A 15141-nucleotide genomic window follows, 5' to 3' on the forward strand; every position below is an offset into this window, starting at 1 on the left:
AAATGACACCATAATTCTTGTGATTTTTCTGCCCACATTTTAAGACGTGTTAGGACCCGGTGGTATGTTCAGGGGGGTTTTAGCGGAAAAGAGGATATTACTCAAAATGTGTGCATGTGAAAAATCTGACACTTCATCAACTAATGTCCATACTTCTTGCGCACATGTGTGTAAATTTGGGGTAATGTCCGATATTGCGAAACCAGTTAAAAAGTGAAATATGTGCCATTTTTGAACCCAAGCCCCCAGGAAGAGCAGATTTGGACAGGGTATACCTCCTGTAATGCATGATGGGTGCATATCATTTTAAAACAATATGTACCTCTGCAAATATGAATTTGGTTCAAATCTAGATTTGTGTGCAAGTTGACAGGAGGCGTGGACTTTCTGCAGGCTGTAAAATGACATCACTCTGACACAACTTAGCTCCCCCAATCAGGGGAGAAATGAAAGCTTGGCCAATGACAAGTGGAGAGGGGTAGAGCCTAGTGATGCTGCACACACACCCATTTTAAAAACAGATAAAAGCAGACAGACAGGACAGATAGGGACCTTCAAATCCATTTGCAGCTGGAAGCTCTGCCGGGAAAATCCATACTTTACCTCCATCAACCTCCAGAGAGCCAACATAGAGACTTCAATCTATCCACCTTCAGAGACCCAGACCAGACCAGCAGAGTAGAGCTGACCCAGATCATTGTGAAGTGCAGAGACCAGACCAGAGTGAAGAAAACCTGACCAGATCCGTGGCGAGGCCCATTCTAATTCAAGAATATAGTGTGAGTACCTAGTAGAACTGTGCAGAAACAATCTCTTAGTTAAAGTAATATAATTCAATCTATTTTAATCTAACCAGAACTGTCTCCTAGAAGTTGTACCTGTCATTTGTAAAGCTGTCACCTGTCATTTTCTAGTTGCAAGCTGCACTTGTCTTTTTGAACTTTAAAATTTCAAATCTGAAAAACGACCTTTACAAAATCGCTCATATCTCCGCGGCCGTTTGTCTTAGAGACTTGCAGTAACTTTCATCTGGAAGCTGAGATCCTAGGCTGTCCTAGGACCCCAAAACGATAGTGATAGTCCTTGTAGTTCCTCTGTAATCGTGCCCGGCGCACTCGCGAATTTGCCGCGATTTGCAAAATTTCTTCACGTGTGAAAACAGCAGTTTTCTTGCCTTCCGTTGCAAAAATTTGTTTGCAACCTGACAACCATTATAGAGCATTGCTAAAGTGAGCCTGGACTAATATTAACTAGATACCACTCACCCTGAACCTCTAGAGGGAATTAAAAGCATTTTAGCATATTTTTCACTTCATTGCCAGCACATATAAAAGCATTTTGGGCCTGTGTTTCCAACTTCTGTAGTCTAAGCTTGCTGGGGTGAACTGAATCACATTTGATTGCATTTCTGAGAACTGTGTGCTTCCTTCCATTTCCTTGCATTGCATAAAGGGGGGGAGTGGATTGCCAGAGAAAAGTGATTACATTGTTTTGTTGAACGCATATTGAGTATTTTCTGTACTGCATTTTCATTCCACCTTGCATCCATTTGAAACCATAAAGTATTGTTGCTATCTTATCCATTTCATGTCAACTCCTTAGTGATTATAAAGAAGTGTGCTAGTGCCAGATTCTCCATTGTTAATCTTTATCATATCAGATTAAGTGTGATATTCAATTATTAAATTATTATAATGTGTGATATATATATATCTATTGTTTAAATTATCAAATAAACCTTTTAACTTGCAAAACAGAACTACTTCTTGGCTCAGTGGGGTCAGTGGGATTCCAACAGAGGGGTGTTATATAGGGGTAGTCATCCAGAACGCATGAACTGGACATAAAGATATATCAATAAGGGTTTCCATTCAGTATCCCAGACTAGGCATTGACTTAGCTGTAGTGTTGAATTGAATCCTCTTACATGTTCCCTAACAAAGTATTAGGCTAATCTGACTTTCAATTCACACCTTAAAACAGCTGCATTACCCAAAGCATGATAAGGGCAAACATGCCGTGCATAGCCTCAGTGATATAGTTTGAATAAGAGTGCACTATCTCAGACTTGAATGAATGTACAGCTATTATTTAACACCAAACCCTTCTCATAAGTAGGCACAGTACAATATCATTTGCCATTTTGCAAGGTCTGACCTTTCAGTATTGAGACGCAAAACACAAAATCAGACATCTAATAGGGTATCTGGAGCATAATTCAACAGTAACAAACAGTCATTCCAAGTAAAGCGAATATCAACATTCAAACCCTGTTTGGTCAAATGTTGCACCTACTCTACTGGTTTCACTTTAATATGCAAGAAAACATGTTTACATATCTTGCTTTAGCTTGTTTTCCTAAACCCATGATCATTTGGTCTTTTTGGCAGCTTGGGGGTCCAGTGACCTCTGCAAATGAATAAGAGTTTGATATTAGATCAAAGTCTGATCAGAATCTGACAATAAATGATGTCATCATAATTTCTTCACCATGTGTTTCACAAAACTACTGCAATTGGAGATCTAATTATGAAATTACCAATATGAATATGTTCTCCATATTCCACAACATGCAGTTTAATATGCAGCCATTGGTAAGATGTACTTATATACACTTACATTTCTAGATGTGTACTAATATCTCACCTGTATTTCTGATGACTATTTATGCATTTTACCTTAATCTCTTCTTGTTCGCACCATCTCAGAAACTGCTCTTATATATATATGGCACTCCCATTCAGAACCAACTGTCATCTTATCTGCTAATGATTGAGCTAAATGGAATTATGAAAGATCAGGCTTATATGTTTGTGTATATGAATTAAACAATTGTTGAATCCTTTTAGAATAGGTCAGCAACACCCTTCTCAGGTGTGTTGGTAATGAAAATGTAGCTCCATATTAAGGGAAATGCCATTAACTTTGGTTAGTTCAAAAAACGAAAATAAATTGCTGGTCTAAATAAAAAAACAATGCCTAAAACGCCAAAGATGAAAAGTGACATAGTATAAAACAACCACAATATGTTCTTAACATATTTAATTCGTAGGTAATTTAGTTATTTTCTGTTCTCTATGTTGCATATTTGTTTTTGTTTTTTTTAAATGGTCCACATGCAATAAAAAGGTCTCAATAGAGCTTCTGGAAACAGGGGTATTTTATGGAATGTTTAGACTGGGGCCGAGAAACATTCTGGAGTCCTGGGAAAACCTAAAAAAGGAAGGAATCCAGAATTTCTAGTTAGACAATAAACATGGGTAATCCCTGAAAGTCCCTAGTGGAGTCATAAAACTAAACAAATGGCATTTCAAGGGCAACAATAACAGTTCACAGCCAGTACTTGTTCTGGAGCAGTATAGATGAAGGACACAGATTAGTATCTCTACGAAAAAGGAATACATATCCCAGCACAGACACCGAACTCAGATTAGCAGTCTCACAAAATGTAAACGTTTTCAAGCATGGAAGCAGGCGACAGATTGGAAGAAACTAGAAAGGTAAATATACCATACATGGATAGTGGATATCGATTCGAAGCTCCCAAGCAGGTGCACATTTCTAATAGCAATTGGTGTTAGTGAGCAAATAAACAAATGACTTGGTGGTGTGCAATATACCAGTGGTCACTATTATTTGTATGAGACAATACAGCCATGAGTGAGTTTTCGAAGGTGCCCTGAGATCTAATTCACTCTTAGGGGATGATCATTTATTAAGGGGCTGGCAATATTGACTGGTTAAATGTGTTGCCTAGGATCACATGTTTGCGTTAAAATATGAAGCTGTAATATGAACCCAGTGGGCAACGCCTGCACTAGGACACATTGGGCCTCATTACAAGTTTGCCGGTCCGGTAACTAGGGTACCGGTAAGATTGCCGGTACTGTAGTTACTGGACTGGCAAACTACGAGTTCTGTTTGCAGGTGCCTTCCCGCCCGCAGGTCTGACCAGGCTGGCGTACCGGCACCCACAAGCAGATTCTGAATGGTGCTGGTGCTACCGGCCTCCCCATTCCCATTGAGCCCTATGGGGCTCCAATGGAAATGGAGAGTAAAAATGTGCAGCCCCTGGCAATGGGGAAATACAGGGTCCGCCAGGGTTGTAATGGCCCTGTATTTACCCATTGCCAGGAGTTGGAAAAATGTGCAAGTTCAGCGGCAGCCTGCCGGTTTTACCGGCAAGGCTACCGCCGAACTTGCAACAACGCCCTTGTTTTCCAATTCTTGTCATAGAGCAAGGTGCACATACTTGTGTATATTTGACTTTCATGCAGTAAAAGAATCTCCTGTTTCGTCCACCATAGTTGGAAAGTATGTGAATCATATAATAACCCAGTGACAATATTATATATATATATATATATATATATATATATATATATATATATATATATATATATATATATATATATATATATATATATATTTAAATCTTATAGACACATGTTATTCTAATAGGGAACGATTTAAGATGAATTTTCTCCAACATACACATTACACAAAAGGGGTTTTTACTATTGTATTGTATTTTAAATACACTTAACACACACACTTGTTCATTGTTATTCAGTGTTTACTCTGTAACCTAAGCAGATCTAAACATGAGCCTGCCATAGGACAGTATAGGCCTTTCCTGTCTAGGACCCCTCTACTCAAATGGCCCTGCATAAAAAGAGGGAGAAGGCAATGGCTTGAACAATTCCACCAGAATTTGAGAAAGCAAACATTTTCCCAAAAGACAACACACTAAGATAAAAAGATTTGCCCAGGATCACTGTATCTTCCAGTTGCATAGCTGAAATACGAGCCGCAACACTTTAGTTCACCTATCCCAACTAACACTCTACGCTATTCTATCAGGTTTGCCACACAATTTTTATAGGCCCCTCTGTAGCACCAGAGCTCTAGAAGTGCTCCATTACTGATGCAATGGTAGTTTTTTAGAGCTGGTAAAATCTGGTGCAGGTGGTTTTGTAGTACAGTAGGTCTACCGTGTTACTATCACCAAAGCATATATGCATGCAGGTTTCTCAACCACGGGCACAGAAAAGCCAAAGTCTGCCTGACATGACATATGAACACAGCACTCAAATGTATTAATATGCGTTTTAACATTGCCCACAAAAACGTCAGAACACAACAGAAGTTGTACTATAGTGAACACACAAACTGTGTGGTTTACACTGAACACACAAACTGTTTTACACTGAGCACAGGAAACATCACAGAATAATTAATCCGATTGGAGTGTTCTTGTGAACAACTGCCACTATGAAGGTTTAGAGCCTCAGTAGCACAATTTAAAATATCCTGACATGTGTCATTTATGTTTTGTGAAAAATGGGCGCAGGCCTCTTTGCATCAGTCAGCCATGTGGGGCCTCATCTCAAGCTGGGGTCCCCGGGCTCCGTTTGCAAATGGACCACGGCCACTCTCTATAATGGGGTCGGACATTTCTGATTGAAATATATTGATGGATACAAGTGTTGTTGCAAATTGAGTATGATCATGTTCGAAGGCATCGCCTCTGGTTTCTATTGTACACAAATCTACATAACAAAATCTTTACAAGAGATCTTTAAAATGGGTACTAGCCCTGACCCATGGCTGGGCATCTAATTACTATTTTAAATATATTCTACATGTCAAGACATTTCATTAAAGATCTGATTCAAACACAGTTAGACAATGCTCCATTATAATGAATGATCTTAAATATTTTAAATCTGAACCACTCAATGTAAACCTCGCCTGTGAGTCAAACTTTGTGAGGGGTGGATTAGAATACTGGATGTAGTGGGTGAGGGCCTAATGTGCCTTGATTATAGTCTGTTTATTTAACAACAAACCCGATGGTGCAAAGGTATTCAGTTCAGACGTGAGGTTAGACGCCTCATGGAGTTCTTCCTTCCATTCAATGTCCTGCCTCTTGAGATACATCTTAAATAACAGATGAGGCTCTGCTCTTACTAGGGAATGGCAAAGGGCACATGGCTCTCTCATTTGAAGGGGGCTATGACACATTCGAGCTGAACTTTGGACGGAGCAATATGAATACAGCTTTCCCACGTGAGGAGGCTTTAATCAATTGTAGATGCATCTCAGCACTACAAGTGTTGCCAAAAAACAGGTAGGTATGTATCTCTTGATAGATTTGAAAACATGTACATGTTATTCTCTTCTGCGGGAAAGATGTGACACACTCTAGACGTCTTTCTCCTATTTGTGGGAGCCATGATACATTGTTAATGTTGTATATTCAGTTTGAAACATTTACAATTGTGCAGATTCCGGTGAAGAGAGCCTTTGGGAGAGATGGTCAGTAAATAATGTCATTCAATTGTCACCAATGCTTCTGATATTAGTGTCACAACCACAATGGCCAATGGATGACACCACCACTGCACTGCTTTGGGCATCCATGGTACCTGTTGACAAGTCATTATTGAAAGAGTCCCAGAACTTCCTACACTCTGAAGTTGCTCCAGGATTGCCCTGCTCTAATCTTCTGGGATGTGATTTTTCTTCATACATATGAAAGTCAGCGTGTCAAATTATTCACAAATATGTTTTCCTACATTAGGGCACTAGTGGGAGCATTACATAATTGCAAGATCTCTCAGATAAGCATTATAGGCCACATGCTAAGGCAATAATGTAGTGGATCATTATGCTGTCCTGGTTCTAAATATTCAACCACTATTGGTTCTGATTTGGCCAGGCTTCAAATACTGGCACAGAAACAGACATGATGTGGAATTCACGCTCCATGCACTACTATGGCATATCTCACATGAATATTCTAGACATCTTCCTAAAAGGGCTCCTGCCAAAACTGGTGAGAAAGAAGCCTACAGAATGTGCTACGTTGTAGATAGTAGATGGCATTTATACATCTGGCTGTGTAGCCTATGGTCTTAGTTGGTCTATTTTTGTAAAATATCTGCATGCCTGTTGAGAAGCCTGTTGTCTACCTTTTTTTTGCTTTGTCCGGAATGTGTGAGAGTATGTAGGGTGCATGGAGAACACACGGCTGCAATGGTGAACCAGTCGGTCTGAAGCTTAATACATTGCTATTCCAATGCCCACTGCCAAATGTTTAAATGTAAACCATACACAGAGCATTTTGTGAATAGGTCCTACCCAGGAGAAGTCTTCAATCAGACATTTATTTCCATGCTTTGCCTCAACAAGTGTCTGTTTGCCCCATTCAGCTATTTTTTGTTCTCCTATTTTTGTCTAGGAATATGAAAATGCAGCCATATTCCCCTTATATCTGGATAATGGACAGAGAGGATATTACTTCCCCCTTACTCTTATGTCCCATCCCCTTTCCTCCATACTGTATGGGCGTCCCTCCCAAGGGATGGGAGACGGAACCCCCCCACCAGAAAAACCCCAGCTCCCTCCTTCCCTCCTCCCCTCTGCTCCCCTCTATGGGGCCCCTTCCCTCACCCTTTTGTGAGGCAAAAAACCTTGGTGTCATCTTTTACTCCTCTCTCTACTTCTCTCACATCGCAGACCCTGCCAGGAAAGCCCAATGTCAGCTACACTTCCACAGGGGCATTCTCCCTTTCCTCACCTTCCCCCAGAAGCTCAATGTCTCCAGAGCTCTGGTCCTCTCTAGGCTAGACTTCTGCAACAGCCTCTTCATAAATTTCCCCTTATTCTCCCATTGCCCCCTTCAACTAATCCAGAATAGGACTGCAAGACTTATCCTTGGCCTCAATCCATCTCTCCAGCCCTAAAATCTCCCCACTTGCTCCGGGTTGATGCTAGGATCAAGTTCAAGACACTCTGCATAATCCAACAGGCTTTCTGGGGCCTGGGGCCCCACTACATCCAACCCTCTCTCCCCAAATACCGTCCTGCTAGAGCCCTTCAGTCTTCTAGCTCGAACGGTCTGCAGATCAGATGCTTCTCTAAGCAGAGAGTGAGTGGGAGATAGGTCGCTCTCCTCTGCAGGAGCCTCCCTCTGGAATGGTCTCCCTGCCTCTCTCAGGCTTGAGCCAGATCTCCTTAAACTCCAGATGCTCCTCAAGACCTTCCTTTTCTCTTCTACCTTCCCTCTCCTGTTCCCCCTGTTAACACCCCCATCTGCCGCTGTGACTGCCTGCCTGATTCCCTATGAGTTCTACAGGGCACCAGCCTCACCTTCCCAGTCCACACCCCCTCATACTTAGCATGTGTACCCTCACCCCCTGCACCTCATGCAATTCCAAGCACTTTCCCTCCTGGCCTTCCCTTGCACCCACCTAGCACCTGTTGCCTTCTTCCCCCTCCTGCACCCCCCCTTCACTCGCTCCTCTTTACCCTGCACTTCGCTAGCTCCCCCTAGCACTTCGCATTTCGTGCAGACTGGCACCCCTCCCCCTCTGCCTCAAACCTCTTGTTACTGCACTTGCACAATCCAAATGTCACAATGCCTAGTAGGACTGTTATTTTTATCTTTCTCCTCCTCTTTGTTTGTTTTGTGGCACCTTCAAACACCATTGTTTGTATAGGCACCTTTAAAATATCCAATAAATAAAATAAATAAATAAATAAAATTCTCCTGACATTAACACGTTTCTTCATGCTGAACCCATCCAAGAAAGCCTGTTCACTAAGCAGCTTGTTACTCTAGGTTCCATGAAGTAATAGAATGTACTTTGTGTAACTCTGTCTGCGACCCAAATAATACATGTGTGCAGCTGGGATTGCTCCATGGACATTTGTTCTAATGTTCATTGGTGTCTATCTGTTACGAGATTGTCACCTCATGCTATTATCTGAAAATAGCTCAACGATCTGCATTAATGTAGATCATAAAGTAATTTCATGAGCCATTATTCATGAAGCAAGTACCTTAAATGAAAGAGTACAACATGATTATTTGCTGTACTCAACATTTGTTCCCAATCAGTGAAATATTATTTCACAGATGTAGCTTTTTTATGGCTTGTAGAAGAACATGTCATTGACAGTTGGACAGAGATCAACCAAGCTCCCTTGCCAGGGGCCGGAAACCTTTACTCCCCATTCCCATCTGAGCCCCATAGGCCTCAATGGGAATGGGGAGGCCGGATGCACCGGCACTATTCAGCATGGTGCCGGTGAATCCAACATTCTCTGCTCGCGGTTGCCGGTCTGCCCACCAGGTCCGACCTGGCGGGTGAAATGGCACCCGCGAGTAGAACTCGTAGTTTGCCGGTCCGGTAACTACAGTACCGGCAAGCTTACCGGTACTGTAGTTACCGGACCGGCATACTTGTAATGAGGCCACTGTCTGTGAATTTGGTGAGCAAAAAAAGGCCACTCTAGGAAATGAGTCAAGACAGACTGTTCTATGCTTGAAGTCGTATTGGGGGATGACACCAAAGCTAAGAATGTAATCATGGCCACTCACCGGAACAGCATAAGGAATACCATGATGAATTAATCATCTACCCATACTAGTTGCATATATCACAGGTAGGCCAAGGGCGAAGTATCAAGGATAGTTGGAACATTTTGTACTAGGAATGAATAATGATTTTGGTTAAAGGACAGTGGGAGCATTGCCAGGATTTGGTAGAAAAAAGAAGAACTGAAGACTGAAAGTACATCTGGTCCCTCCTGATATGGGGTATAAAGGAGTATTGTCCCTGGGCTTTTAGCAACAACAATTAAGAATTGTGGCGATCTCACTTTGCCAGCTTTTCTGGTCCTACAAAGAGGGACGAGCTCCCTGTCATGGAGATTGTGCAATGAGATTCACCTGGTGTAGCTAGCTCCCACGTTTACCAGGTCCGCTTCCCTGCCCAAAGAAATGGTAAAATGCCTTTTCAGGGTTAAGCTCCAGGCATCGATCATATACCATCTGATCTTTTTAAATGAAAAAATGACATAAGCAGCCCTGTTGTGGGTTTCATGTTGAATTCCATTATCTCCACTTGAACAGCCCATCAATCATGGAAGATGATGTCAAATCAAGGTAATCTCTCGAATTATTAACCAACCTCCCTATTGGTTACAGCCAATACAGTCTTCCGTAATTTACTGGAAGGTAGACATAGGAGTTTGAGAGTCAGAAAATATGTCAGGTCTCACTTGCATGTTCCATATATAATTATATATATTATCATCAGCTAGTCTTTGTTGTTATTGGCATTTATGCATAATCGCTAATCTCTGTCCCTGTTCTATTCTAATGTAGCTGCCCTCACACAAACTAGTCTACATTTACTGACATAACCCTCAGCTGTTGTAAAGTCACCCACTCAGGGAGTTAGGGACTGATTTAAAAAAACAATTAGTATGGGAAAATCCATTTAAAACATTTTCGCAAATCAAGGGCTTAGTCTGTGATCTGGACTGCTACCTAAGTGTGTCATTATTTTTAAAGGCCATCCCTTATGTTTAATACATACAATGAATGACTGCAGTTTCGGAATTTTAGGTTTACTTATCCCATTTGGGAATTCATTGTTTTTCAAAGGAATATCTACATCATATATGATTGTTTAGTGTAAGAGGTATAAGTTTCCATAAACCTTTAGTGGTGCTCCATTTCAGACCAGAATTGATCTATCCTGCCTTTTTGCATTATGACGTTCCTCCTGCTTCAAGCTGGAGGCATCAATTCCCAAAGTACTAGAAAACTGCACCTTCATTGTAACAATATATAACGAACTAAAACACACTGTATGAGAGTTGCAATTTCTGAGTCACCAGCAACTACCTGTGTTTAACAAAGATGAAGCCTGGTCCTCATCAGTTTTTGTTCTTTCAAATGTAATTGTCTACTACGTGTATTTTTAATTAGTATATTAAAGTCATTTTACACCTTTATATTTCCTGTCATTTTACTGGTCGTGTCTGATTGTAGCATGTTCATAACAAGGGCTATTCACTTGGACTTTTCCGGCATCCGCAATTCTTGCAATAATTCAATAATTGCATTTTTAGGTTGAATGAAACATATACAATGAAAATGTTCCCGGGCCTGTTTGACATCATTTGTTGAATGAATTAATGAATGCAAGCTTTTTTTCAGTTAAAAGAAACCATAAAAGTAATTTAAAGAAAAAAACAAAATAATACAGTACCATACAAATCGCTTGTAAAATATAAAAAAATACACGTTCTTATTAATAAAACAATTATTGCCTTACCTTCAATAACAATTTATAAAAATGGTTGGTCAGCTACAATATTTTATATGGCAGTTAAGTCGATTTGTACAGCTTTAAAAAAGACTTGTAATAATACAATATTTTCATTTTTAAGTTGAATTAAACATATTCAAGGAACATTTTACCAGGCCTGTTTGACATAATTTGTTAAATATCGAACCTACAGTAGGTGAATAATTTGTGTTCAGCATTTAACTTGTCTCTGCCACATACTAGTAGAAATCCTTTTTTACTTGTATTACCACATCACTTCCACATTTCTTGCCTACTGCATATTAGAGAATTCAATAATGTATGATTTGCCATGGTTACATTTGTGGAACAAAATGCAATCTTCTGTTTATCCTTCCCTACCTTGAACATATGTTGTTTTTTACCTTCTTAGAAAACCTACAGGGACTTCCGATTGCAAGGTGTTTTGGACTCAACGTTAAACAGCAAAACATATGATACCATTAGAAACCGACTTACTGTAGAAGAAGCCACAGCCTCAGTTAGCGAAGGTGGAGGTCTTCAAGGAATTACTATGAAGGACAGTGATGAAGAGGATGAAGAGGATGATTAGAAAGTTTGTTTTAAGGGCCAATTTGGATGTAGCCTGGTAACCAATGCATGTACCCAATTAGTTATTCCGTTAGCCACATTACGGAACATTCTGTACACACTAAACACCCATGGGAATTTTCCCAATACAAATGCCATTTTAGCTCTTTCATACAAGATAAGCACTTATACTTTTTCACTGGTTTCCAAATTTAAATTCCATATTATCATAAACAATATGGCACACCATTGTTTAATACTGTTAAATGAAAATATATAGGAAAACATACTAGGTGTGTCCCTGTTATAAACATAATTGTACAATGCTTCATTAATGTACTGTATATACATTGATGGTAAACTGTTGTGAAAATGAGTGCATCAAGTACTCTCATTCGTTTCTTCCTTTTCTGTGAATGCCAACTGCATTAATTAACACCATAACTTTGTAAAAGGAGGAGAAGTCAGGCTACAGCCAATGAGATTTTGTTTGTGTGACTCGTTAAACTTTTGTTTGGTCATCCTTCGTTCATGTTAATGAATCATGCACTTTTACTTGAATTTACAGTTCAATAGGCAGAGGTTACATATCAAGGGATTAGTATTGTATTGGCCACAACTGTTTAATGTTATCGTTATTGATCACATTATAAAAGAACAAGTTGCAATACTCTTCAAAAGCAGTTGTTTTATGTTAATGTCGACCCTTTTAAATGTTACATTGTGTTTATGTTTAAAAAACTGTGTATGTATAAAAGACAAATTTAATAATGAACTTAGACTATAACTACGTTTATAAAATACAATATTTATTTCAGTAGATTGTAACCTGGATTTACATGACTTTTTGTTTCATAATTGTTTTTTATATATGCCATGTACATTGCATTTTAAGCAGAAATTGCATGTCTTCAGGGTCCCCTCCAGAGGTTTTTTCTTTCTGTGTAAAATAGTGGATCCATCTTGCTTTTGCCTTACAAAAGCCTACAGTTGTAAAAGTGTAAGAACTGTGGCTTCTCAATAAACAACTATTCAGATGTCCTAAGAATAATCTTCTGAGTTGGATGTCCTTGTCTTCATGTTCATAATTTTAACAAAACTCTGTTAAACAAGACAGATGAATTTGACCCTAAGGTAATATGCCATAATGTTGATAGGACAGATTTGTAATGGTGATTTCTTCTATAGAATATATCTGCTTTGAAGATTTGTTATATGCAAATGATTTGTTATACGCAAGCAGCATCACCTAATCTAACACGCCCTACTACAACAATGCCACTCCAGAAATTCTGGGACAAGAACCATGCTATTTTTGATCTAATATTGTAATGCTCTGTTTTATTTAAAATAGTAAATCCAAACCAATAGTGGTCCCCTAACATTATGTTGGGGAAATCACCTGCAATATTCTTTACCAGCAGATATAAGCAACTTTCCTACAGGAGAGTTTTCTGATTTTGTATCACTGAATAAATCCAATATACACACATATATCCATTGCTATAAAATGAAATCTGTATAGCTATTCTTGTACATCAATATGCAATGAACATTCAAATGATCACTCCTTGTTGGCTACTGTATTCCTAGCTACTTTCATCAGCAATTGGCAATATATAATGTGCTTTATTTCCTCTAACAGCATTGGCAAGTGTTGGGAGCATACAATATGTCAAAATATACCTGTATTTTCTCTAACGCCACCGACAAGTGTTGGCAATAGAGAAAAATATTTTAGTATGCATAGTGTTCTCAAAACAGTCCTATACAGAAGAAAATGCATGGTTGTTTCCTAATTTGGCATATATGTAAAATGCAGAATGTAATGTTGGACTACTTGAAAGACTTGGGTTTACAATACAAGCTTTCGATTTTGTAGAGCATAACATCTAGGTTCATGTAAACTGTCACATAAGAATGAGAATATCATTTTCAGATGGGATCCTACTTTATATAAGTAATCAGTTTAATGCAGAGCTCCTTCTTTTCTGCGCAATGTTATTAGGAAAAATGACAATAGTAATGTAAACGTACACTATTTTCTTGGGATAAAAATGGACAAATTAATCTCCTTCGAACTTCAAATAAAGGATTGAGCTTCATGTGAGGTATCTCTTTTTATGTACTATGGTTTCAACAGATAAAGACATTTAATTATCCCCTGCAAATCTGTGAATGTGTTGCACACAATTTTACAGATACAGGGCCTCATCACGAGTTGGGCGGTAGCGCCGGCGTTAATAGCCCTACCGCCAAACCCCCAGCGCTAATAGCGCTGGATCAGGGGTTTGGCGGAACGGGTATTGCCCATTCCCCACTGAGCCCATTCAGGAATTCCCCATTCCCCATTGGGCTCAATGGGGAATTTTTTTGCGCTCTTACCGCCGGCGGATTTCCCGGCGGCGGTAATAGCGCGAAATCTCGGCGGATTTCCAGAGCTGGGGGGAAATCTGCCAAACCTGTGATTTGGCGGACCCTTAAATGCGGCGGTAATAGCGCTACCGCCGCATTTAAGGGTTACCGCCAAACTCGTGATGAGGCCCACAGTCTTAAAATATACCTGTGAAAACTCAGGAATTAATTTATTTGGCTACTGTCTGAAAATAATATATAAGCATTTGGCACTTAAAATTCTCTGGCATTCTAATTTTAAATATACTTTCACAATGTTTCCATTACAGCCCAGTACCCTTTTAGCAGGCTGGCTGAACTAGGGATTTCAATTGATATGAGGAGTGTTATGTTTCCTAATTTGGCATATATGTAAAATGCAGAATGTAATGTTGGACTACTTGAAAGACTTGGGTTTACAATACAAGCTTTCGATTTTGTAGAGCACATATATATATATGTATCTCTTCGTGGTCACAAATCATCATCAGGATCCGTCTTCGTTGAAAAACACTTCTTTTATTACACGTTCCTTCAGAACGTTCGAATCACGGCAATAGCAAAAATAGAAATAAAAACAAATGCTTCCCTTGTGTGGCAAAAAGACTTCTGGCATTGACGTGTTTCGCGGCTTCGTTGCTGCTTGTTCAAAACCACATGTCCCTAAGACCCGTGCACATTTAAAAGATATATATATATATATATATATATATATATATATATATATATATATATATATATATATATATATATATATATATATATATATATAATTGAGCAGGGATTGTCATTCTTGCCTTTAGGTTTGTCTTTTAAAGACCCAAAACAGCTCCATGAAATGTCACCAAGTCAGTTACACCCTTAGTCTGTTCTCTGATTTCAAAATCCTTCTTTGGAAATCTGGTTCTGGTTTAGGCAAAGTTTCTGCATCAGGGTCCCTCTGGACAATCGTCCTTCTAAAGGGCATCCTCCAGGTATCTTCAAGGTAAAATCCCACATCAGCACTTCTACAGTCAGGCAGAATCATCCAGTCTGTAGGCTTGCC

The 15141-nt window shown here is 39.5% G+C and overlaps 1 protein-coding gene across 24 annotated transcripts in view; it reads left to right on the top strand.

The window, feature by feature from the left end:
* The window catches only part of CADPS (calcium dependent secretion activator), a 2044505-nt gene extending 2030698 nt beyond the window's left edge, over window positions 1–13807 (top strand). For all 24 annotated transcript variants that reach the window (XM_069643727.1, XM_069643719.1, XM_069643721.1 and 21 more), the window contains one exon: window positions 11545–13807. In XM_069643727.1, the coding sequence (XP_069499828.1) occupies window positions 11545–11724 (180 nt within the window). In that variant the 3' untranslated portion in view covers window positions 11725–13807. The remainder of the gene's footprint in view (window positions 1–11544) is intronic.
* The last annotated feature ends 1334 nt before the right edge of the window (window positions 13808–15141 follow it).

Source organism: Ambystoma mexicanum, chromosome 2p (genome assembly GCF_040938575.1).
Source record: "Ambystoma mexicanum isolate Mex_15411 chromosome 2p, UKY_AmexF1_1, whole genome shotgun sequence".
NCBI lineage: Eukaryota > Metazoa > Chordata > Amphibia > Caudata > Ambystomatidae > Ambystoma > Ambystoma mexicanum.